At 45.4% G+C, this 24111-nt stretch overlaps 3 protein-coding genes across 10 annotated transcripts in view; 1 reads left to right on the top strand and 2 right to left on the bottom strand.

The window, feature by feature from the left end:
* NUDT17 (nudix hydrolase 17) overlaps window positions 1-1357 on the bottom strand; it is a 5232-nt gene extending 3875 nt beyond the window's left edge. For all 6 annotated transcript variants that reach the window (XM_039217881.1, XM_039217880.1, XM_039217883.1 and 3 more), the window contains exons 1-4: window positions 960-1357; window positions 593-776; window positions 332-357; window positions 90-182 (exon numbers count right to left, since the gene is read on the bottom strand). In XM_039217881.1, the coding sequence (XP_039073812.1) occupies window positions 90-182; window positions 332-357; window positions 593-776; window positions 960-1151 (495 nt within the window). In that variant the 5' untranslated portion in view covers window positions 1152-1357. The remainder of the gene's footprint in view (window positions 1-89; window positions 183-331; window positions 358-592; window positions 777-959) is intronic.
* Window positions 1358-2926: 1569 nt separating this feature from the next.
* Window positions 2927-12609, bottom strand: POLR3C (RNA polymerase III subunit C). Of its 3 annotated transcripts, XM_039217861.1 has the most exons (15): window positions 12506-12609; window positions 11316-11482; window positions 10552-10807; window positions 10263-10448; window positions 9187-9275; window positions 8531-8635; window positions 8305-8397; window positions 6362-6442; window positions 6078-6129; window positions 5667-5727; window positions 5096-5246; window positions 4279-4380; window positions 4098-4147; window positions 3522-3671; window positions 2927-3091 (listed from the first exon to the last, which is right to left on the bottom strand). In XM_039217861.1, exons 2-15 carry the CDS (start codon window positions 11460-11462, stop codon window positions 3010-3012), a joined length of 1605 nt encoding a protein of 534 aa, XP_039073792.1. In that variant the 5' UTR covers window positions 11463-11482; window positions 12506-12609; the 3' UTR covers window positions 2927-3009. The 3 variants fall into 3 exon arrangements, with proteins under 3 accessions (XP_039073792.1, XP_039073794.1, XP_039073793.1); XM_039217863.1 differs by lacking the exon at window positions 8305-8397; XM_039217862.1 differs by lacking the exon at window positions 12506-12609 and having other exon boundaries at window positions 11316-11498.
* A 42-nt stretch (window positions 12610-12651) lies between these two features.
* RNF115 (ring finger protein 115) overlaps window positions 12652-24111 on the top strand; it is an 87896-nt gene continuing 76436 nt past the window's right edge. The window contains exon 1 of the mRNA XM_039217864.1: window positions 12652-13051. Within this exon, the coding sequence (XP_039073795.1) occupies window positions 12950-13051 (102 nt within the window). The 5' untranslated portion in view covers window positions 12652-12949. The remainder of the gene's footprint in view (window positions 13052-24111) is intronic.

Genomic DNA, 24111 nt, shown 5'->3' with positions numbered 1-24111 from the left:
CCCCCCCCCCCCCCCCCCGCCATGTTTCCCCTGTGGCCAAGACAGGTAGACTATGAAGACATTGTTTAGGGCTCTTGGTCCGGTCTCACCTCCCATAACCCCAGAGGGACCCAAGAGAACTGGCCCTGGGGCAGCTGCAGTCCACTCTCCTCCCGAAGCTCCCGCAGCCCTCCGTCCAACAGCTGGGAGTGAGAGAGGGTAGGTCAGAGGGGCAGGTGCTGGACTCCGCCACCAAGTCCTTTGTGTGCGCCTCCCTCAGCCCACACCCAGGGCAGCCCCAGAGGTCTCGGGTTTCAGGGCAGGGTGAAGGTTGGGGCAGCAGTTTGGTTACCTCTTCATCAAGTTCCACGTGCCCACCTGCAAAAACAGTGGGCCAGTAGGTAAGTGGTGGTGTTTCTGGCCAGGGATCCCGACGGACTATCCTCCCCCCCCGCCCCCCCGCGGGCACAGATGCTGCTATGATCCTTCGTGAAAAGGGGACCTACCCCCTTTCTGGGCCTGTTTCTCTGTCCTTCTGAAACTGGGAATAACACTGTTGGGTGAGGGCCACTTCCTTCCCCGGGACTTGGGATCTTGTCCTCAGGGCACTCACCTGGGGGTACCCAGAGGTTGGGAGAAACGCTGAGGGTGCGTGTCCTGCGCGTTAATAAGACAGACTGGTCGCTGGACTGCAGAAGGACGGCCACACCCAGATCCACACCTCGATTCCTGGGCAGCTCGGCCCCCGGAGCCCTGAGCTGCTGGTCCAGGGCCGCGAAAGGGCAGAAAGGGGGTCGCTGGTGGGAGGGAGCCGTTTGGGTTAAGGCTTCAAAGTCGGGCGACGCCGCGCGAAGGGGAGGAGGTCGAGTCGGGGCGATCCTTGCACCCCCAGGCCTCTCCCGCCAGCTCCCGCCCGACCCCAGTCTACTCCTTCGACTCATCACTCCTGCCCCCGCCCCCCGGGTCCCCCTTCTCCCCACCTGGAGCGGAAGCCTGGCCGAGGCGCCTGGGAACGGCCGGTCCGAGAGGACGAGTCCTCCTCGCTTCCAGCCGCAGTGCGTGGGCCACGGCCCGAGCCCCGGCCCGGCGCCCAGAAGGCCACACACGCTCTGCGCGAAGCTCGGCGATTCCGAGCGCCCGGACAGGAGCAGCAGCACCCGCGCGGCGGCCATGTCGCCGCTCTGGGGCCGCGGCCCGCGGAGCGCCCTCTGCTGGCCCAGGGGCGCCGCACCCCCTCCGCCCGAGCGTCGGCGGGGTCCGAGCCTGGCGGAGCTGCGGCCGAGCACCCCGGGAAACAGAACACGCGGGGGTGAGCCACGGGGGCAGTGTTAGAAAGCGACAAGGAAGGAGACCTCTAGATCCTCAGCTCCTCTTTGCCTCCCCGCTTCTCCGTTTAGAAGAGTGATCTCAGGCTGATCTCTCAACCCCCGTAACCCCCCCCTCCCCCCCGCTGGCGGTGTGCTGAACTGTCCCCCTCGAGCGCCTTGCGCACCCATCTCCGGCAGCAGGTTATCGCCGCGACTTCATTAGTTACGGGAGTCTCCTCGCCAGGCACTCAGGAAGCATTTCGCACACCTCCCTTTTCTTCTTCTTCGCTCAAACGGCAACCTGATGCAGCAGATTCCACCTTCTTGAACTTTCTCAAATCCGCGTCTTGCTCTCCAGTCTCCACTGTTCCGAGCCTGCCTCATATTCGGAGATAGTATCTCAAGTCTCCGAAATAGTCCTCTCCCTACCAGTTCTTTCTCTAGGGTGCTTCCTGAGCGATCTTTCTCAAACACAGATCTAATCATCTCCAGCTGCTCAGGAGATTAGCTACTAAGCACAGAATAGCGAGGCCCCACCAGTCCTTGCTCCTGCGGGTCTCTCCAGCCTCAATTCTGGCGGGGCTTACGCCCCACTTTCTGGTCCCATGCTATTTGCAGTTCTTCCTGGAACCAGGCTCTGCCTCCCTCTGGGAGCCCTCTCCCCTTCCACCTGGCAAATCCTTATCTTTCAAAGGAGATTGTGACTTTCTCTGTGGTTCCTTTCCTTACCTCTTTGTATAAAATACTTTTCTGTTATTTCCTTGTTACTTGTCTCCTCTCACTAGGCTATGCATGCAAGGCTTATTCATCTTTGTATCCCTAAAGCCTGGCCCAGTCCTGGGCACCAACAGGTGCTCAGTCAAGGATGGTGAGTGGCTTGAAGACAGGAACGGTCTCTTACCTTTGTATATTATATCCAATATAATGGCTAGCAATTAATTGGCACTTGACTGTTGCATTAGATTAATTCATTAATCTTAACGAATTAGAACGGACATTTAAGAGGAAACTGAAGAGATTATAACAACACCTACCTGCTTTATATGAACTGAAGCTACTGGGACAAATTACTCCAACAAGATTAAATCATCTACCTGTGGTACTGAGAGAAAACTTCGAATCGCTGCTTTTAAGAATCCACGGAGGAAGGCAATGACCTCTTGAGTGTTTACTATATGCCAGGCATCGTGCTACGTGTCTTACACACAGTGGCAGATGTGTTAGAGGCCTGGAGCTGGCAAATGTGGCTTCTGTCCACAGATTCTACTGTGAATGCTGGGACCAATCCACCTGCTGGCCCTGAAAACAGTTTTTATTCCCTACTGGGTGTGTAAGTTTACAATTTAACAAAATGGAGAACAGGTGTAGCCTTTTGAGAATGGAATGAACTGCTCAGGAAAAAGTTTATTCCACCGTTAGGGACGTTCAAACACAGGCTCCGCTGACATCCTGTTGGGAAATGATGCATCTGACAGAGGATTAATCAAGCTGATTTAAGGTCCTTTCCTCCGTCAAGACCTGATGAAGGGAGAATATAGTGATGCGGCTAAGACAGGATCGGCAAACCTTAAAAAACTTTCTCGTGTATTCTGGGCAATAAGGATGGAAAGGCGTTTCAGTGTAAGAATCTGCAACATATCCCACTGTAAAGAAAGCATCAGGCACTGCCTTTATTCTTCCTTACAATCTCCTCAGACGTGCTGAGGAAGGCTCTTCTTCCGGGTCATTGTCTCTTCATGGTGCTGTCGATGTAGGACTCCAGCAGGAAGATGGTTTCATCCACTTGGATCTCACTGGCATCCAACCTGAGTGAAAAAGTGAAAGCATTTTTTTCAGACTGAACATTCATCAGCATACTTAAGATCAGCGGCCAGGGCAAATGGACTCGAGGGCATTTTACGAGATAGTCTGAAGGGGTAGGTGACTGCAGAGGTCTAGAAAAGAAGTGATGGTGGCCTGCTCAAGGAGCAAGATGAAAGGCCAGATTTGAGGCATGTTGCTCAGTTAAATCAACAGCCCTGGTGAATCAGAGCGTGCGGTAAGGGAGGAGACGCTGAAGACACTTTCAGAGGGCCTTGCTTCGGAAAGCAGGTGGATTACATTCTGCCAGCCGAGCCCGGGAAGAAGACAGTGAGTTTGGGTTTGCTTGGGTGAAGTCAGAGTGGTAGCAGGGCCCCGAGGTAGACTCATCGGAAAGGTATTTTGAAACACAGGTTTGCGCTTTATGAGGCTCACTTGTTCACATTACGCTTCAGGGCTTCTAGCTGCTGCCGCTCGGGGGCTGTGATCATCTCCTCTATTTCCTGTAGCTGTGCGTCCTCGGCGCCTGTCGCCTGCATAGATGCAATGATGGCTTCCACCCTCTGAGACTTTTCTAGCAGACGCCTATCAGACAGACAAACTCTGAGGCGTGTCCCCTCACCTTAGAGATCCTTTTACCCATTAGCCTTAGGGCAGAAGTCCCCCTTCTCCCACGTTCCTGACCAAATGGATTATCGTCACCCAGTGACAACAGTTCTTACAAATTTAAATAAACATATGACTTCACTCCTCAAACTCTTACTTACTGCCTCTCACCTGCCCTTAACATTTAATGCCAGTTTGTACGTCTTTTATAAATTTAATCTGTGAAATTATTTTACTGGGGGTATATTGGAGCAGTTTACACTAATGTATGATTATGTCAACCTAAGACGAATTCAGTGCAACTAAACTGCTTATTGTCTCTTTTGGTTTCTATCTCTACAGGAAATTTCCCTTCAAGGCTTTGACCTTGAAAATGTACTTACTCAAATGCAAAATGCTACTCACTTGTTCTCTTTGGTTTCAAACTGTCTCCTTTCTATTAAGTTGGCAATGCTCTGAGGGGAGAGAAGACAGACAGAAATGCACATGCTTCTATTTCAGTGGCTCAGGTAAAATGGCGAATGGGGGCACGGGGGTGAGACTGGTCTGTGTGAAAGGGATGGGGAGAAAGTCCAGAAAGAGTTACCTTGTAGCACCTGTGCAGCAACATTCGCGCAGCTGACAGGATGTTCACGGCATATAAATAGAAGGTCCTGGATGGGGCATGGTCTGGCGTTTTGGGAATTTCCTATTTGTCCACAGAAAGACAGAGAAGAGAAATCAAACTGTTCTTTGGAACTGGCAAAGTAAACACCTGTCCCGTCCAGAGCTACTCAGCCCTTTCTTTCACGGATACTTTCCTCTTCTCCAGTCATTCAGCACCTGGGTTTATGGCAAAGTCAGCCACAGGAAGAGACTTTCCTGTATGACTGTGGGCAGCCTCAGTGGGGAAGAAAGAGAAGGCAACTGAAGGTTACTGACTGTGTTTGATCTTTAAGATAAACCGTATTATTTTTATTACCACCATCCATCATCATTTATGGATGAGAAAAAATGACGGTGGGTAATCTGCTCAATATATTTGAGTCAGAGGCAGAATTGAGATTCTGTTTCCTCACAGGGTATATAATTTGTGGCTCTGCATGTAGTGAAGACCCAGTAGATGCTACTGAGAGATTTAATCTGTAATAAACCCAAGGCCGGAAGAAAGGACAAATCGCAGGGACTAGGAGCTGAGGAAAAAAGGGAGATTTCTGGGGTGATTTCTTGGCTGTGCCTCTTTTCAACTAGGCCACTTAAAGCTTCCCAGTTCTCTTTCAAGTGCTTGCTATGTCTTTGTGAATCTTTTTTTTCCATCTCAGACCTGGACAGGGAGATTGCGTGGGGCTCAGGATGTCTGTCTCAGGAGTTTCTTTCGCCCTAGGCCAGTCCCACCGGTTGGTGACCATTGTGCCATCGGTTACCTGGAGTGATATGAAATTTTCTGAGAGCATCTTATAAAGCATATCCTTCGCCTCCTTTGCTGGAATCATTGCAAAGTCTTCTACCTGTTTCTGCTCCAGGTGTTTCTTTTGCAAAACTAGACGGAATATTCTGGCACAGCGAGACCCAAATCTGGAAAGGAATAAAGAAAATAAATGGCATACCAACATAGGTAAGTTTTCGTCCGAGTCGCAAATGGTGGCTGCTCTGTTTCCATGTACAGAGCCGGGACCAGAGAGAAGAGCAGCGGTCAGGGATTCCTTTCCCAACTCCAGAGACTGATGGCGGTGCTGCTAATCATAAGTACCTCAGTTCCTGCATTTGTAAAGAAAGGCTTTAGGAGGTCTGGTTAATTGGCATCATTGGGAATTAAGCAGTAGGATATTTAGGGTGAAGAGTAGTAGTGGATGGGAGCTGTACCAGCCCAGTGGAAAAATGGTGCAAGATGCACCAAGATGTATCTACATTGACTGCTTACATATTGATCACATTGCTTATTCAATGGAGCGTGGAAGTGTCTGACCCCCACCCTGAGCAGGGTGACCCCCTTACCTCTCCTGTACAACAGACTCCAGAGTGGCTGTGGCTAGGGATCCTAGAGCTTTATGCAGGTCTTCATGTAGAGGATTAAGGTCCGTAACATTTCAGCCTGGTCCCTGGGATCTTAGCTTTATTCCTAAGTCTGTAAGTTAAAATTTAAATGCAATTTTATCTTTCACCTTGGTCTCATTTCTAGGATGTAAGTATTTCAATACCTCAATTTACTAGGATTTAAGTCAGGGTTTTGCTGAACTAAAATTTGGTTACTTAAAAGCCCATTTTACTTCTTTGTCATAAATGATGTAGTTCTACTTTCTAAATTATTAATTGTACTAAATATTATCCAATCTCTTCTTTCGTAAGTCACTATTTCGTTTCATAGCTCAGGCTGCCCAACTGTAAGGAAATAACTCGTAAGGATACTGATGACATACATTCCTCCACCACTGTCGCCAGACTTTCCAACAAACTCTAGCTATTAAAAAAGAGAGAGAGAGAGAGAGAGAAAGAGAGTGTGTTAATTGAATGGAAAGTCCAGTGATTCTGTTTCCAAAGGAGCAAATCTGGCCAAGAGTGTGCGGCAGGCGGCCCTCCCACCGGATGACAGCAGAGCGGCTGTCTGAGAGGGCTGGGCAGGGAGTGAGGCCGCTGAGCATACCAAGTTTCAGTGGCAGAAATAAACCGTAAAAAAGCAAAAACAGACTTACTGGGTCGTCTGCCAGTAGAGTGAGATACTGATCGAGAACTTGTTTAGAGATGTTATAGCCAACAGGTAGGGATCTAAAGATCTAGAGAGCAAAAAGAGATGGGGAAAATGGGTTTGGGAACTTAGGATGGCTGACATTACTGAAATACTGATGTTTTCATTTTAGCAGCATTGTTTTTAAGAGTAAAAAACTAGAAACAGTCCAAGTGCACGATAATAAGAAACTGATTAAAATAAAGTACAGCGGGGCGCCTGGGTGGCTTAGTCGGTTAAGCGTCCGACTTTCGCTTAGGTCCTGATCTCGTGGTTTGTGGGTTCGAGCCCCGTGTCGGGCTCTGTGCTGACTGCCGGCTCAGAGCCTGGAGCCTATTTCAGTCTGTGACTCCCTCTCTCTCTGACCCTCCCCTGCTCACGCTGTCTCTCTCTCTCTCTCTCCTAGAAATAAAAAAAAAAAAATTAAAAAAAAATTTAAAAAAATAAAATAAAATAAAGTACAGCATGGCTACTAAGTGGAATATGATACTGCCGTTATGGAAAATGAGGTAGATTTATACACACGGACATGAAAAAGGTGGCTCAGATACAGTGTCACATGAAAAAGGGACCGTGAGAACAATATGTAGAGTAAAATCCCATTTTTTTTGCTAAAATATATATATATATGTCTCTACATAAATGTGACAATAAAGATAAGCACCACCTATTGGCAGGAACCCCTGGGGCTGGGATCACACAAAACTATATATTTAAACTGAGGTAATGTTACATAAAACAAGCCCAGATCTTAGAGGTTCAATTTTATGAGTGTTGACAATTACACCCACAATAAGATACAGAATATCTCCACCATTCCTAACAGTTAAGGGGACTCCAACTTAAAAAAAATTATACATTTCTATGCTGTTTGAATATAGGTCACGTAATAACTTTTGTCAAAAAAAAAAAACTGAAATCTTTGTTATATAACAAGTTTAAAAAATTTTAAATAATATAAATGACAATACATCTGTATTTATATGGATAAATATTATGCAATTGAATATAAATAAATGTACTTGATACATTAAGTACTCCTATTTCAAGAAATAGATATATTAAAAACAAATTTGAACTACACAAAATGAATATACTGAACAAAACAAATATAAGGGGCCAAATCATGTTTTGAGCACCAACAAAGGTTCTCAGATTCCAAATACTGGATTCTAAGAACAATTAGGAAGAGCTTGTACTTTGACCAAGATAACGGTTTAGGTTTTTAAAGGCTGGATCCCTAGAGACCAAATCAATCTTCCTTCCTTCCTTCCTTCCTCCCTCTCTCTTCCTTCCCTTTTTCCTTTTTTTTTTTAAACAGTTTTTATTTATTTTTGAGACAGAGAGACAGAGCATGAGTGGGGGAGGGGCAGAGGGAGAGGGAGACACAGCATCTAAAACAGGCTCCAGGCTCTGAGCTGCCAGCACAGAACCCAATACAGGGCTCGAACCCACGAACCACAAGATCATGCCCTGAGCCGAAGTTGGACACTTAACCGATTGAGCCACCCAGGCGCCCTCCTCCCTTCCTTTTTTAAATGTTTATTTATTTATTTTGAGGGAGAGAGACAGGGAGAGTATGAGTGCGTGAGATCAAGGAAGGGGCAGAGAAAGGGAGAGTGAGAATCCAAAGCAGGCTCTGGGTTGTCAGTGCTGAGCCCTGTCAGTGTGGAGCCCAATGAAGGACTTGATCTCATGGACCATGAAATCATGACCTGAGCCAAAGTCAAGAGTCAGATGCTTAATCGACCGAACAATTCAGGTGCTCCAAGGCCAAATATTTCAGTAGCTACCATCTGAAGAGAATCCCTGTTCTGCCTCCAACAATAAAAACGAATCCCAGGTGCTATGTAGCAGAATCAGACTAGCCGATGGAGTGTCAGAAAATGAGCACAAGAACGTGAAAGTCACCTCGTTGGAGGACAACGGCTGGGTGAAGGGAGCGGTAGAGGGAGTGGTAATCTCACTCATCCGGAGCATAGTCCGCACGATCTCGCTGCTGGTCTGGGTTTGAAAAGTGAACTGGAATTCAGAATTCACTCCGCTGCGCTGGCTCTGGCTGTATGCCAATGGCCACCTCTGGCAAATAAGTGAATGCTCCTGATCCGGGCCACCGTCCCACCCACTCAGGTATCACCTGGTCCATCCTGTTGGCAACTGCGCTGACAATGGCTTGGTCGCGGAAGTGCTGGTGGAATCTGTCAAGGTTGGCCTGCCAGTAAATCCCATCGTCTGGAATGGGCTGAGGAGAAAAGGATTGAAGGGAAACATTTAGATACGGTGAATATGGGGAAGAGGTTTTTGGGGAAGAACTGGATTTAACTGTCCGCAATTTCTCTTCCTACCCAGTAGCAACTACGTGGGGTGGACAAAAATCCCGCGATCATGTGGAACACTGCCTTGACAAGGCAAACTCACAGTCCCCCACTTCAGATCCTCTACACTCACTTCTAATCTTTCTCTGTCTGGACTCTTCCTTAAATCTCCCATGGACCCCTCTCTGCTTGCTCTCAGTGGATGACCCTGCCTCTTACTTCAGAGAGAGAACAGGCAGCCTTTTTCCTGGCATAAGCTGTTACCTCTGTCCAATGACTGAAGTTAAGGTTAAGCCTCAGAAGGGGACGGCAATGGAGTTCACACTTCGTTAGTTTATCCCTGGCCAATATTTAATGAAGTTTGCAATCCTACTCCTTCCCCACCAAGGACCTCGTCAACTCTTTTGGGGCTTGTTACCTCAGTGCTGTCTCTGCCTTGCCTCAGGGTGAGGACTCCTGCTCACCAAGCCCCCAGTACCTCTTTGTGATCTGCGCCGTGTTTTGGTCGTTTGGCCTTGGGCTCTCCAGCGGCGTCCTCATCAGATGATCTTCTCCTTTTTCCTTTTCCTGCCAAAGACAACAGGTGCCCAGTCAGGCCACATCTCGGATGAACACAGGAAATCACTGACCCTCAGAGCAGGGTCCCTCCACCCCAAGACGTCTCCAGCTGCCTCTAGGTTAAAGTTGCTGAGGAGGCCAAGGAGCTACACGAAATTCAAGTTAGTGAATAAAAATGCAAATAAGGTCATGTCCCTTCCTTTAAATCCTTTAGTGGTTTTCCTTTGCTCTCACGATAAAAAACAGTTGCTATAGAAGTTCTTGCATGATCTAGTCCCTGCCTATCTTTCTTTCTAAGTTTATTTATGTATTTTGAAAGAGAGAGAGAGCCAGTCCCAAGCAGGCTCTGCGCTGTCAGAATGGAGCTGACGTGGGGCTTGATCTTATCAACTGTGAAAGCATGACCTGGGCGAAATCAAGAGTCAGAAGCGTAACTGACTGAGCCACCCAGGCACCTCCCTGCCTATTGCTACCCTTATCTCATTGTTCTCTTACCTTTGCTCACCCTGCTTGAACTACACCGACTTATCTCTTACTTCCTCAAATATCCTATTTTTGTTCCTCACTGCATACTATTCCGTTTGCAAAAAATGTTTACCCTCTGTCCCCCTTCATACATGACCTCACTGGTTAGTTCCTACTTTTGTTTCAAATATTAGTTCAAATGCCACTTTCTTAAAGAAGCATGTGTTCTAAACCCTGATAAATCTGGTCTTCTGTCATATGTTTTCATAACACCTCATACTTCTCCTTCATAATACTTACCACAGTTTGTTAGTTACACATCTATGTGGTTATTTGATTAAGGTGAGTCTCTTACAGGAGACTGACTTAAGGCCCAAAAGGGACTTGTGTTTTCATCATTTTACACCACAGTATCTGGCACAGAGGAAATCCTGGGTAACCGCTCGATCGATTCCTTCGTTCGTTTAACGAGCATTGAGGAAGAATCCACAATTAGGGCAAGTCATAGGTCTAGGGGTTAACATTCCTTACCTATCAAGCTCAGTTTAGGAACCAAGTACATGTCCTTTTCACTGATGACAAGAATGGGAGCAGGTGGTGGTGGCCCAGGGTCTGAATTCTCAGTAACAGGCACCCAGGGGCAACGCTGCACGAAGTGGGTGTCTGCTAGTCGCACAAAGGTGTTCGATACCTCAGAGTAGTCCATGGTCTTCCCATCTGTACAACGGGGGGAAAGAGGTGGGTGAGACGGCCTACGTCCGCTGAGGGCCCACTCCTGCAGCCAGGCAGCCTGTGCTTTTGCTGGGGACACAGTACTGACCCTCCATAGTCTCTGTAAGCCGGTCTGCCACTTTCTTCACAACAGCTGACATCGTCATTTTGCCATTCAACAGCAGCTCCTCGACAATCAGCTCCCCGGTGTCACTGTACAGTGTTTTGGCAGTGTAGATGTACCGGGGATACCTAAGCATTCGCAACACTCGGCTGCATTGGGCTTCATACTCCACAACGCCACGTTTGTGCACCTGATATACTACCAGGTTATGCTGGATGAGCACACAAAGGGCTTTTTTGACCTAGACGGGACCCAGAAGAAAGAAAAGGAAGATCTGAAGACACAGCTCGCTTGCGTTGCCAACTTTTGTCCAACAGTTTACTAACTGTTAGGAGATGGCTGGCTGAGGATCTCTGCTTCTTCCTTCCCTCCACTGGCACAGTTATTACGAATCACATGTCAATGAAACAAATCAGCAAGATTTCTCCCTGTGATGCTCATATTTCCTCTAATCATTCAAAGTACAATGTACTTCCTCTCCATTATTCTCATTCCTTAAGGTCACACTGAGATTAATAGACACATTATGAATAATGAGGTCTGGCATAATAAGAACAAAGATTTGTCTAAGAAGCTGTCATGAACCACCTTGAGAAGAACCTTGAGGCCTATATCTCCCCCCCTCCCCCACCACGACACTGTTTCGAACCTGGGGGAGACTCTCTCCCTTTTCTATTTTGTGGGGTAAGGAGCAACAGCATTTAAAGGCAGGTAAACGAGTAAAAACAAATTAACGTCAGCACACATACCTGATCCAGCGACGTTCCTGTGTCGTGGGCAATTACTCTTAATGGCTGGCTGCCAGTTCTGATTAGATGGACTCCAATTTTTTCTACGATCTCTCCAAAATGCTCTTGCAGCAACAAAGAACACAGTTTAATTTCTGCTTGAGTCATTTTACCAAGGAGTCTCAGATCTAGGGGGAAAAAAGACTGTATGATGGAAGGTTTTTCTTTGATGCTGGAAGCAGAGCTTCTGAGTGCAAATTCATGTACTTTCTGGGGGCAAGTTTGACATTACGTATCAAAAGCCTTAAAATCTTGCATCCCTTCAACCTAATAATTTCATTTGAGATACTCTGTCTCAAGAAAATAATAAAAAGGTGTCACTGTACTTCTTAAACAACCTTATGTCTAACAATAAGGAATTAATTCAGTAAATGATGGCACACCCTTATCGTGAAATACTACCCCACCACTTAAAACAAAGTTCATGTATAAGCATAGAAAATTGTTCATTAAGTGGAAGAAGCAGGTCACAAAGCAAAGTGTACAGGAAAATTCAATTATTATGAAAAAAAAAGGAAGTATGTGCACATAGAAAAAAAGACAAACGACTGGAAGACTATATGACAAATTGACCTTGATGGGATTAGGTGCGATTCTCATCTTCAAAAATTGTCGTAGATGGTTTTTGTAATGTCATAGACCTTAAATTCCATATTTCATTTGCTTGGAAGAATTAAGGCCCCTGTTCACAGCCCACTGGGAGTGAACAGGCAATGGCACTCCCAGTCCATAAAGGAAATTACAACTTAGGAAAATAAAATAAAGGGAAACTTCTCAACTGGGTATTTCAAATAGGAGATGAAGTATGTTGTCTGAAGGGCAGTATTTAATTCTGAAATTCTACTTCTTGACAAAGTAGACGCAAACAGAAACAGACATAGTCGACTCTACAGCATAACGACCTCCTTGTTATCCCAAGCGCTACCAAACACTGATCGGTTCATTTATGCTCCCAGATCCCCAGGGGCCGTGTCTTTGCCTCTCAGCCTCCGTATTCCCACCCACACGTCTTTGGGCAAGCATCCTCAGAAAAGGACTTCCAAGGAGCTCAGCGCCTGACTCTTCACACCGTTCTCGCAGCTTCCCGTTCCAGACTGGGACCCCTGATCTGGAGACAGGGCCGTTTCGTCCAGGCAGCATCCCCCACTAACCTCTGTGTCCACGCAGTCTAACTCCGCGGAGCAAGCCCACGGCGCACGGACCTCCAGGAGGAGGGAAAGGGAAACGCCGCGTGCCGCTCTACCCCAGAGTTTCGGTGGTTTCCGGTGACGCTCTTTCTTTGCTCTCGTTGGAAGGCTGGAGGACCTGCGAGCCGCCGTCTGAAGAGAAGAGCCGACTGGCGGGCCGCGGCGGACGGACTCTCCTTCCTGCGCCTCGCTGGTGCCGGGAGGCGGGCCGCGGGGTCGCCGTCCGCGCCGCCCGCTCGCTGGGTCCGGCGGCCTCGGCGGCCTCACGTGACCGACGCGGGCTCTGGAGCCGCGGGCCGCGCTGAGGGAGCGGCGGCGGCGGCCGAGGGCGGCGACCGCAGCCGGGAGGTAGCGGCCTGGCGAGGGACGGGCCGCTGCCCTCTCGGACAGCGGCGGCGGAAGAGAAAGATGGCGGAGGCCTCGGCGGCCGGGGCGGGCGCAGGCGCTGCTGTGGCCGCGCACCGGTTCTTCTGCCACTTTTGCAAGGGCGAGGTCAGCCCCAAACTACCGGTAAGAGCCCTGTGCCCTCCGCGCTTGGGCATCCGCCTGGCTCCCGAGCCCCGAAGTCCCCGAATGGGTTCCCCGCAGCCCGGGTCCCTCTGACTTCAGTCTTCCAAATACCCCGCTGCTCGCTGTTCCCCTGTGGCGGGCTCCAGACCCCGGGCGTCCCAGCCCCGGCCCCCGAGCTCCCGCCCGGCCCTTTACCCCCTCGGACGGTCCACCTGCCCCTCGCTCCTCTCTCATCCCTGTACCCGCTCCCCTCCATCTTTTTGTCGATCTTAGCTTTGTCGATCAAGTTTTCTGACAACTCTTCTCCTCGATTTTTCTTTCCTTCTTTTTCACTCTTGTCTCCTTCCCACGATGACCTCTTCCCTCCGCCCGCATCCTCGATACTCTTTCTGCAGTTTTCTCACCTTCCTCTACGGCCTTTTCCACTTTTAACCAGAGCCCTCTCCCCCTCCCCCTCCCCCCTCCCCAGTGGAGCCAAATAGCGGGTGGCTGAGGATTGTCCCTCTTCCGTTGTCCCTAGGGAAGGTAGGAAGCTAGCACCGAGAGAAAAAGAGGGTTGGAAGGTAACTCTGGGGAGGTGAGGGGATTTTGCCCTTCAGCGGCTTCCAGGGTTCTTGTGAAAGTGAAAACAAGTGTACTAATGACTTGCAGACCGCCCGTGACTCCCTGTCACTGTTGAAGGAAATGGCTCTGGGAAGAAGGCAGGGCGTATTGTTGCAGCTTGCTTGTGCACCACCTGCCGCCCTTGTCCCCCTTCTCCGAGTCTGTCTCTCTCTTTTTTTTTTTTTCCCCGAGTCTGTCTCTTAATCAGAAAAGATCCAGGACGGAATGCTGGGGGCTGCGTCCTTTGACATAAAATTGGTTTTCACCCGTTTCTGCCGGACTGTCCACCAGCCTCCAGAGAGGTGGTGCTGTGGCTGTAAAAAATGTGCTTCTGCAGCAAGCAAGCCAGCTGCAACCCTCCAGACCCGGCTCTTTTGGGTTGGCTTATGAGCTACTGCAAGGAGAGCCACACGGATGAATGGTAATTCTGCCCTTGGCCAGCCATCTTGAGAATTACTTATGGTTGTTCTTTTCTTTGGAAATATCCAGGTTCAGCCTTAAGACAGGGTGGCTACATCAGGACTCACCTCCGTGTTTATGGTGTCTCAGTGCGGTCTGCGAGAAAACCTGCTAAAGTCTGTCTGTGTGTCTTATTCCTTAGAAATAGATGGAGTCTATCTAGTGAATTAAGGATATAAGGTCTAAAGGGTATTTTATTTTAGTCTTTTCACCTAAAAGTGACTCTTCAGGCTTTTATGGCATTTTCTTTCCTCTATTTGCCCCACTCCCTATAACTCCAGGGACATAGTTTCATCGATGTGCTGTTTCACTTTTGCTTGCCGATTGGGCTGTGTATGTGTGCGCACACTTTTTGCCATATTTTAGGGCTAAGAAGAGCAGATGCCTTGTGGGTTTTTTTGGTTTGTTTGTTTTTGCTTTTTTTTTTTTTTTTTGGTCAGCAGACACCAAAGCCTCTGGAAACCTCTCTTAACCACAGAGAGGGAGTTTGGGATTCAGCCAGTATGTGTGACCAGTGACATGCTGAATGCGATGCCTTGTTGAACATTGTGGTCTTCTGATCTTTAAGTGCTGCTCACTGTTTGCTTTAAAAAATGAGAAAACAGTCTAACTTGCCACAGCTTATTATATCTTCTCTTAACTTCTCAAGTCCCTGCTTCATGCTTTTGAAAAGGGGTAGTTTGAAAGACTTAGTAGGTGTTTTTAGAAGTCTTAGTTTGATGCCTGGAGGAGAACTTATTGATCTTTTGAGTCTCATTTATTGTCTGTCATACCTGATTTGTAAGTTGAAACTCAATGCAGTTAAATATAACTGAATACTTCCTGTGTACATGTAAGGTTCCCAGCAGAATATCCTGGAGGCAGTACCAAGGAATACATGGTTCCTGCCCTTAAAGACCTCACAGTTTTGTTGGAAAGACCAGACAAACATGGAAAAAGTAACAACAGGTGAATGAGGATGGATAATATATGGTTTAGAATTCAGTGAGAAGAGGGTACAGTAGCGTTGGTGATGTGAAGTCATGGAAGAAGTTACTGTTGAGATGGCATTTAAATTGAGTTTTGAAGGATTGGTAGAATTCAGATTGAGGACTGCAGTAGAAAAGAGTAAATTGAGGAGGAGGGAAGAAACACTTAGTAAATCATTGTTGTCATTGCCTTTTTAGAAAAAGGTATAGTGAGGTTTGACTCATACATGAGCCAGTGAGTTTCATCTTGTTTCCTGGCCATTTCTGTATCCTTAACCCTAGACCGTCACCTTGAACATGTCGGTTGTAAGATTGATCAGGTCAGTAAGTATCTGGTTCAGTACAAACCTGACTCTGCTACTGAAAAAAAAAAAACAACTCAAACACTGGTAAGTCAGCAATATGATTTCCACATATATAGTAAAATGTTGAAAAGTTAATTTCAAAAATAATTTTTTATGTAAACTTGAGATTCCTTCATTGTAAGTACTTAGCAGACAGTCGGCATGCGTTGTTTCTTGAACTGGATGAATGTTATGGGAAACCAGATGTCCTTCTGAGGGTATCCGGAGCCAGGTTTTCTGGAATAAAGCTTTTCTTTGTCTAGATGTAGTTTGCATCTCAAAAGGGTGCTACTCTTGTGCTAGTTGGATCACAAGAACAGTTGTCCCTGAGAGTTGTTCTCTCTGAACACCAGAAGTGGACTATTGAGATTTATTGTCAGCTTTTTTTTTTTTTTAAATTTCTGAGAGAGAGAGAGAGAGAGAGAGAGAGAGAGAGAGAGAGAACGACAGAGAGACAGCCTGAGCAGGGGACCGTCAGAGTGAGAGAGAGAGGGAGACACAGAATCTGAAACAGGCTCCAGGCTCTGAGCTAGCTGTCAGCACATAGTCCGATGCGGGGCTGGAACCCATGAACCGTGAGCATGAATCATGACCTGAGCTGAAGTCCCACTTAACCTACTGAGCCACCCAGGCTCCCCTGTTGTCAGCTTTTAATGAGTTAGTGCTAAGTGGGTTTCTTGACCCAGTCAGTGGGAAGGACTGCTTCAGAACCATCTCATCTCTTGCCAGTTTATTTGCCGTGCAGAATCATAATGGTGTTCAGTGGAACTAAGTTGCAAGGTTTTGGAACTCATTTCTTCTGCCTTCCCCAATTTCTAGGGTATAGAATTTCTTTTTTTATTTCTTTTTTTATTTTTCCTTAATACTTATTTTTGAGAGAGAGGCAGCACAAGTAGGGAGAGGGACAGAGAGAGGGAGACAAAGAATCTGAAGCAGGCTCCAGGCTCTGAGCTGTCAGCACAGAGCCTGATGGGCTCGAATCCATAGATTGTGAGATCATGACCTGAGCCAAAGTCAGATGCTTAACCGAGTGAGCCACCCAGGCGCCCCTGGCGTACAGAACTTCTTGATTTATTTGGAAGTGTGTGCAGGCAATAGCCATAGCTTCCCCAAATGGTTTAGTCCTGAAACTCCCCTTAGGTTTTTGTTGATTGTTTTTCTTGTCAACGCTACTACTATGAAAGATTCATGGGCCCAGCTAACTTTAATGTCTGTATTAAAAAAAAATTTGGTGATAACTTCTGAGAGAGATTGGAGTATGCCTAATGCTATGTAAGTTAAACCAAATTTAGTTGAGTTAATTTGCTGAAATAACACGTCTTACTGCTAATCCTGATTCATCCATTTTAGCTTTGTGTGTCTTTGGTTTGGATTCTCCCAGATAAGAGAGAAGAAAAGATTCATTTAAGAAAAAGATACACAGAAATGAGAAATCAAGAGAATTTTAGAATGAAAATATATTCAATGGCAGTGTTATCATTAGATTTCAAAAAAGAGTCTCCATTCTAGAAGTGACTATTGATTTAGGAATTTCTCTTACTGAAAAGTATTTTCCTATTCACAGTGAAAATAATTTTAGTAAAATTTGGGTTAAAATTTTTTTTTAATGTTTTCTTTATTTCTGAGAGAGAGATAGAGACAGCGTGAGCAGGGGAGGGTCAGAGAGAGAGGGAGACATAGAATTAGAAGCAGGCTCCAGGCGCTGAGCCAGCCGCCAGCACAGAGCCAGACGCAGGGCTTGAACTGTGAGATCCACGAACCGTGAGATCATGACCTGAGCTGAAGTCGGACACCCAGCCGACTGAGCCACCCAGGTGCCCTGTGAAATTTGGATTTTAAAATAAGAGAATTTGATTATATGGTTTAAAGCCCTTAGCGCTTCAAGTTTACGTATGATTGGGTAAATGGCATTGTGTATTTTCGGGTAATTTAAAATTATTTTCAAAGCACAGCAGAAGCTGCTGCCTCACCTGACTGTCCTATTGAGAGACAGTGTGAAGCCAAGACTGATGGAGACACTATGCTACTTTGAGGGATGACTGAGTAGTACCATATAGGACTGTGTCATAGAACGTCAAGGTGTCATTCCATCTGCACATTACCCTGCCCCTCTTTTAAATCAAGGCTGGAGAATATTACCTGAGATTGAATCTGGTAGAGTTTTCATTAAATAGGTGAGATAAATCATATGCAGAGTAAACGTCTTTTGGTATTGATGAGATCAGGATGATTCTTAAGTGTTTTATGGAGATCGGAGTATCCAGATCCAGAAAGAGACCAGTCTAATTAAGGGCTGCCAGTGTATTACTCACCTCTGCCTGAAGGAACTAACAGGCTTCTCTCTCACATCTGCTTATAGTATCATCTTTGCTCTAATAAAATGTCATTCTTGTCAATAAGTAATATTACCTTTGCTTCTTTACCGGATGCTATATAAGGGATTATCGTGGTGCTGTGTTTGAAATAACTCTAGTACAGGAAAACTTTCTAACCACTCCATAATAAGAGTAGTTAAAGAGTACAATTCTTTTTAAATAAAAAATTTTTAAGTACATTTCTTAAAGACTTTGTGACTCTTAAAACTCTAAGCCTACTGACCTGGCTGTTTAAGTTGCATGATTCATACTGAGATCCCAGAGCAGTGTCCATGTAGTGTTAGTAGTGTTACTGAACTTGGGGAAGGAATTTAGTGATATGAGCTGGGCCAGAGAGGTTTTATTTTATTTTTACAAGTTTATTAATTTATTTTTGAGAGAGCTCTGGGGAGGGTCAGAGAGGGAGAGAGAGAATCCCAAGCAGGCTCCCTGCTGTCAGGGTGGAGTCCTGTACAGGGCTTGAACCCACAAACCATGGGAGATCATGACTTGAGCTGAAATCAAGAGTCGGACAGTTAACCAACTGAGCCACCCAGGCGCCCCTGAGAGATTTTATTATTTATTTAATTTCTAAGTATTTATTTTGAGAGTGTGTGTGCATATGAATGTGCACACGGGGGAGGGGCAGAGAGAGAGGGAAGAAAGAGTATAAAGCACGCTCTGTGCTGTCAGCACAGAACCCTACTGGGGACTCCATCCTGTGAACCATGAGATTATGACCTGAACTGAAATCAAGAGTCATCGCTCAACTGACAGCCACCCAGGTGTCCTGTGAGGTTTTAATTATTAGATATCTTAGATTCCGATATTGGTGACTCACCAGCTAAAAAGCCTGCTGGACTATCTAGTACTATGTAGCACTTGCTTATAAATATTACTTGAATGATATGATAAGTTGAATACCCAATAGTTATATTTAAAAAGTTAGTGTTGTGAGATCTTTATCAAAAAGGTGCTAGTGCTGTAAAATATAGATACTACTGTGTGAAGTTTCAATATACAGTGTCAGTAAATATATTCCCTTCCAGGATCTAGAAATAAGAAATATGTATTTTTATAAGTAGAAGGCTAGTTTTGGCCTTGAAATTCTGCTGATATATCGACATACATATATTGGGGAAATCTGTGGGATTTTTTTCAGTATGAGGAAGAACAAAAATATTAAACTTACTGCAGGTAAAATCCCTTGTACTTTTTTGGGAAGTACCAACTGGATGGTAACACTTTGTGTTTCTTTATGTTTACCTGGCCTTTTATGACCTTTATTTACATTCAGGGAGAAAATGCTAAGGTCTTTCAGATAGTCCTCTTATTTAGAAGAGGAAAGAAGGTGTGGATTGCTTCTAATCCTTTATATACAGTCAAATTAGAAGGATCTAAGAATAAGCCTGTTGCTGCTGACTTCTTTTTCCTTTTCTTAAGTTGATTTATTTTTTTGAGAGAGAGAGTGTGTGCTAGAGCCTGTGTGAGAGCAGGGGAGGGGCAGGGAGAGAGGGAGAGAATTCTAAGCAGGCTCCATGCTGTCAGTGCAGGCCAGAGGTAGGGCTCCAACTCACGAATGGAACAGTAAGATCATGACCTGAACTGAAATCAAGACTCCTGCTTATCTGACTGAGCCATCCAGGCGTTCCATGCTGACTTCCTTTTCCTCTCTTCACAGCTTAATGAGCAATAAAGGAGATAGTGTAAAGCAGTGGTTCTCAACTGGGAGTAGTTTAGCCTCCCAGGAGAATATTTGGCAATGTCTGTAGACATTTTTGGTTGTCACAATTGCAGGGAGGGGGAGAGTTATTCTGGCTTCTAGTGGGTAGAGGCTTGGGATGCTGCTGACATTCTACAGTGCACAGGACAGCCCCTTACAACAAAAAATTATTGGGCCCAAGATGGCAAGAGAGTGAGGTTGAAGAACCCTGGTGAGGATAGAGACTGTTTGATTTGGTGAGAATAGAGATTTGTTCTGATGTGGCTTTTTTTCCCCCTAATTTTGGGATCGTGATGAGGATTTTCAGTAAGATAATTGAGACCATATAATTTTAGCCAAAGCCCTGGTGAGAGGGATTATTTAGAACGGTAGTTAGAGGCTGCTGTCTATAGCTTTATCTGTTGGGGTTACTTTCTCTCCTTGTGGTTACTGAGACCAGAGGAATTGGATTACTCCTCTCAAGTTACACACTGTAGAGTAACTTCTAAAAGAAAAGTATCCACATTTTTTTGTCAGTTGGGAATTAATTGAGGTAGTAACACCACTTGTAACTTGGTAAGGCACCTGGAAATACCAGTTTGAAAACAAAGCAAAAAGCACACAACAAACCTAACCTTTAGTTTCTGTATAGCTCATCTTAGCATCCATCAAGTTTTAATTTCTCATTCTCTTATAGCTCTCTTAGAAATTTTATGAGCTCAGGAGATTTTGTGTTTAAAGTTTTAGTGTCTTTAAAGGTTGGTTATTTATTTATTTATTTTGAGAGAGACCGAGACCGTGTGAATGGGGAGGGGCAGAGAGAGAGGAAATCCCAAGCAGGTTCTGTAATGCCAGAGCAGAGTCTTGGATTGAAACGTAGTGTAGGAATGATCAGTACTTATTTGTAGAGAAATAGGGCCCTACCATAGTATTAATTTTTAAAAAAAATTTTTTTAATGTTTTATTTCTAGGAGAGAGAGAGAGAGACAGCGTGAGCAGGGCAGGGTCAGAGAGAGAGGGAGTTACAGACTCTGAAACAACCTCCGGGCTCTGAGCTGGCAGGCAGCACAGAGCCCGACGCGGGGCTCGAACCCACGAACCGCGAGATCATGACCTAAGCGAAAGTCGGACGCTTAACCGACTAAGCCACCCAGGTGCCCCTAAATGTTTTTTTTTTAATTTTTTATAATATTTATTTCTGAGAGAGAGAGAGAGACCATATGAGGAGGGGAGGGTCAGAGAGAGAGGGAGATACAGAATCTGAAGCAGGCTCCAGGCTCTGAGATAGCTGTCAGCACAGAGCCCGACACTGGGCTCAAACCAATGAACCATGAGATCATGACCTGAGCTGAAGTCAGACGCTTAACCAACTGAGCCACCCAGGCGCCCCCATAAATGTTTTTTTAAAAATGATGTCTTTGGGGCGCCTGGGTGGCTTAGTCGGTTAAGCGTCCGACTTTCGCTTAGGTCATGATCTCGCGGTTCGTGGGTTTGGGCCCCACGTCGGGCTCTGTGCTGACTGCCAGCTCAGAGCCTGGAGCCTGTTTCAGTCTGTGACTCCCTCTCTCTGTGACCCTCCCCTGCTCATGCTGTCTGTCTCTCTCTCTCTCTCTCTCTCTCTCCTAGAAATAAATAAAAAACATTAAAAAAAATTAAAAATGATGTCTTTATTTTGAGAGAGAGCTTGCATGACCAGGGGAGTGGTAGAGAGAGGAGAATCCCAAGCAGGCTCTGAGCAGTCAGTGCAGAGCCTGATGGGAGTGTGGGTGCGGGGTTGGGGGCTTGATCCCATGACTGGGATCATGACCTGAGCTGAATTCAAATGAGCCATTCAGGTGCCCCTTAGTAGAAACATTTTAGGTAGTTCTCACAGTTTCACTTTCAGAAGTTTAGGTTTTTCTGAAAGATTTTTAAAAAATCCTTTCTTTAATAGTTGGGGAAAGGGAGGGAGGCAAACCATGAGAGACCCCTGAATACCAAGAACAAACTGAGGGCTGATGGGGGTGGGAGAGAGGGAAAGGGGGGTGATGGGCATGGAGGAGGGCACTTATTGGGATGAATACTGAGTGTTATATGTAAACCGACTTGATAATAAAGTATAATAAAAAATAAATGAATACCAATTTATAATAAAAAAAAAATCCTTTCTTTAAGTTCAGTTACTAGCAAGTCAGAATTCCTTAGACGTTGGCAGGTACACGCATGTCAAATAGAAGCAAGTTGGCTCTGGGAGCGCCTGTGTGGCTCAGTCAGTTAAGCATCTGACTTTTTTGTTTTGTTTTGTTTTGTTTTTAAGTTTAGAGAGAGAGAGAGGCCATGTGGGCAGGGGAGAGACAGAGAGAGGGAGAGAGTCAATCTGAAGCAGGCTCTGCACTGACAGCACAGAGCCCAAGGTGGGGCTCAAACTCAGTGTGAGATCATGACCTGAGTCAAAGTCAGATGCTTGACTGACTCAGCTATCCAAGCCCACCCCTCCTCTGACTCTTGATTTCAGCTCAGGTCATGATCTTGAGGTTCATGGGATAGAGCTCCATGTGGGGCTTTGCGCTATCAGCGTGGAGCCTACTTGGGATTCTGTCTCCCTCTCTCTCTGCCCCTCCTTTGAGCATGCTCACTTGCATGTGTGATGCTGATCTTCTAGCTTCGTGGGCCCCAAACTTATCAGACCCAGTGCCCTCTTTGTATGATAAATATTTTGAAATGCTCCCTTTAATGAAATGGAATTCATATGGTACAATTTCATACACATAAAGTTTTTTAAAAAATAAAAGAATTCTCTCATTGTAAGATAAAGGATAAATAAAAAAAATAATTCATGACAAAATGATAAATATTTCAGTATGTACTCAGTTGTCCATAACAAAGGTATGTATAATGTCCTGGATGTCGGCACCAAATGTAGACATAACAACTACCTGAGTAGACTGTTAAAAGAGTATTTGTGGGATGCCTGGGTGGCTCAGTCTGTTAAGCTTCTGATTTCAGCCCAGGTGATGATTTCAAGTTTGTGGGTTTGAGCTCTGCATCAGGCTCTCTGCTGACAGCTCAGTGCCTAGAGCCTGCTTTGGATTCTGTGTCATTTTCTCTCTCTTTGCCCCTCCCCCACTCATGCTCTGTCTCAAAATTAATAAATGTTAAAAAAAAATAAAGAATATTTGCAACTTTAATTCTTTTTAGTATTTATTTATTTTTGAGGGAGAGTGTATGAGTGGGGGAGAAGCAAAGAGAGAGAGAAACACAGAATCTAAAGCAGGCTCCAGGCTCTGAGCTGTCAGCACAGAGCCCGATGCAGGGCTCAAACTCAAGAACCGTGAGATCATGACCTGAGCCAAAGTTGGACGCTTAACCAACTGAGCCATCCAGGTGTCCCAAGAGTATTTGCAACTTTAATATCGTGATATGCAATTCTTTGAAAAGGCACAAATAAAGTATATTTTTCTGATTTTATTCAGTTGTTTTTCTGGACATTTAATGCATATTAAAATTAATCAGAAAGGCTTGGTGTTTATATATAGAATGGAGGTAGGACCTAGGCTTTGATAAAGATGTTTTTTAATCTCAACTATCCATATGAAGGTAACTATCCATATGAATAGAAATATTTATTTGTGCTGCAGTTTCCTATGCTTTTCTGCCTCTGTCCATTAAATGTCAGTAGCATTTTAAAATTGCTATGACAGCCGAAACACTTCAGTAAGTATTCAGAAAGTCCCCTAGATGATTGCATTTTCCTCATTGAGATGCCTTCTAGTCATACAGGAAAACATTTTCCCATTTTATCATTCTTTTCTTTTGCTTATAATTTCCAGTGTTAGTGTAATACTTTGCAGTGCTGCAGGATTCAGAGTTTGTCTTTTAGATTGGTTTACTTTTAGACAATTCTTCCTTTATACCTTTAAATTTCTCATTTCCTCACCACTGGTCATATTGCTACTTCCTTGTTTATCAGTGGTTAGAGCAGTACCTGGTGCATAGTATTCATTCAGTAAGTATTTATTGAATGAAGGAATTATAATTGTAGGCCTTTTCTTTCTACTACTTTCCGCTTTTGTACATGTTGAAAATCATGGGAATCCTAGTGTTTATAAAATACCCTAAAACAGAGCACAGATGTGTAGACTAATGAACAAAAGTCTGACTCAAAGCAGTCAGTCTCAAAGCATCAGTAAGATGGACTACTTACCATTAGTTGGGGGCAGGGCAGAGTTGAGTCTCTTGTTTTTTTTTTAACGTAGCTTTGCTTTTGTATCTGACAACTTATAAACAGAAGAGCTTCCCATATTTACCTGCCCTCCATATAAATAGCTGATTGGCTTTTTAAGCAAAGTTATTAACAAACTTTAAAATTTAAAGCAATTAAAGAAATTATAAACAAAAGAAAAGAAGAATGATAAAATGGGAAAATGTTTTCCTGTAAGCAAAGTAATTATTATTTTTTTATAGTTTATCTATTTTGAGAGCGTGTGTGAGCAAGAGCAAGCACAAGTGCGGAACGGGCAGAGAGAGAGAGAGAGAGAGGGAGAGAGAGAGAATATCCCAAGCAGGCTGCGCACTTGTTAGCACAGAACTTTTTTCGGGGTCAGTGCCACACACTGTGAGGTCATGACCTGAGCCCAGATCAAGGTTCAGA

Source organism: Hyaena hyaena, unplaced genomic scaffold, assembly GCF_003009895.1.
Source record: "Hyaena hyaena isolate Hyena2069 unplaced genomic scaffold, ASM300989v1 scaffold_725, whole genome shotgun sequence".
Lineage (NCBI taxonomy): Eukaryota > Metazoa > Chordata > Mammalia > Carnivora > Hyaenidae > Hyaena > Hyaena hyaena.
This window is presented reverse-complemented; position numbering and strand designations above follow the sequence as displayed.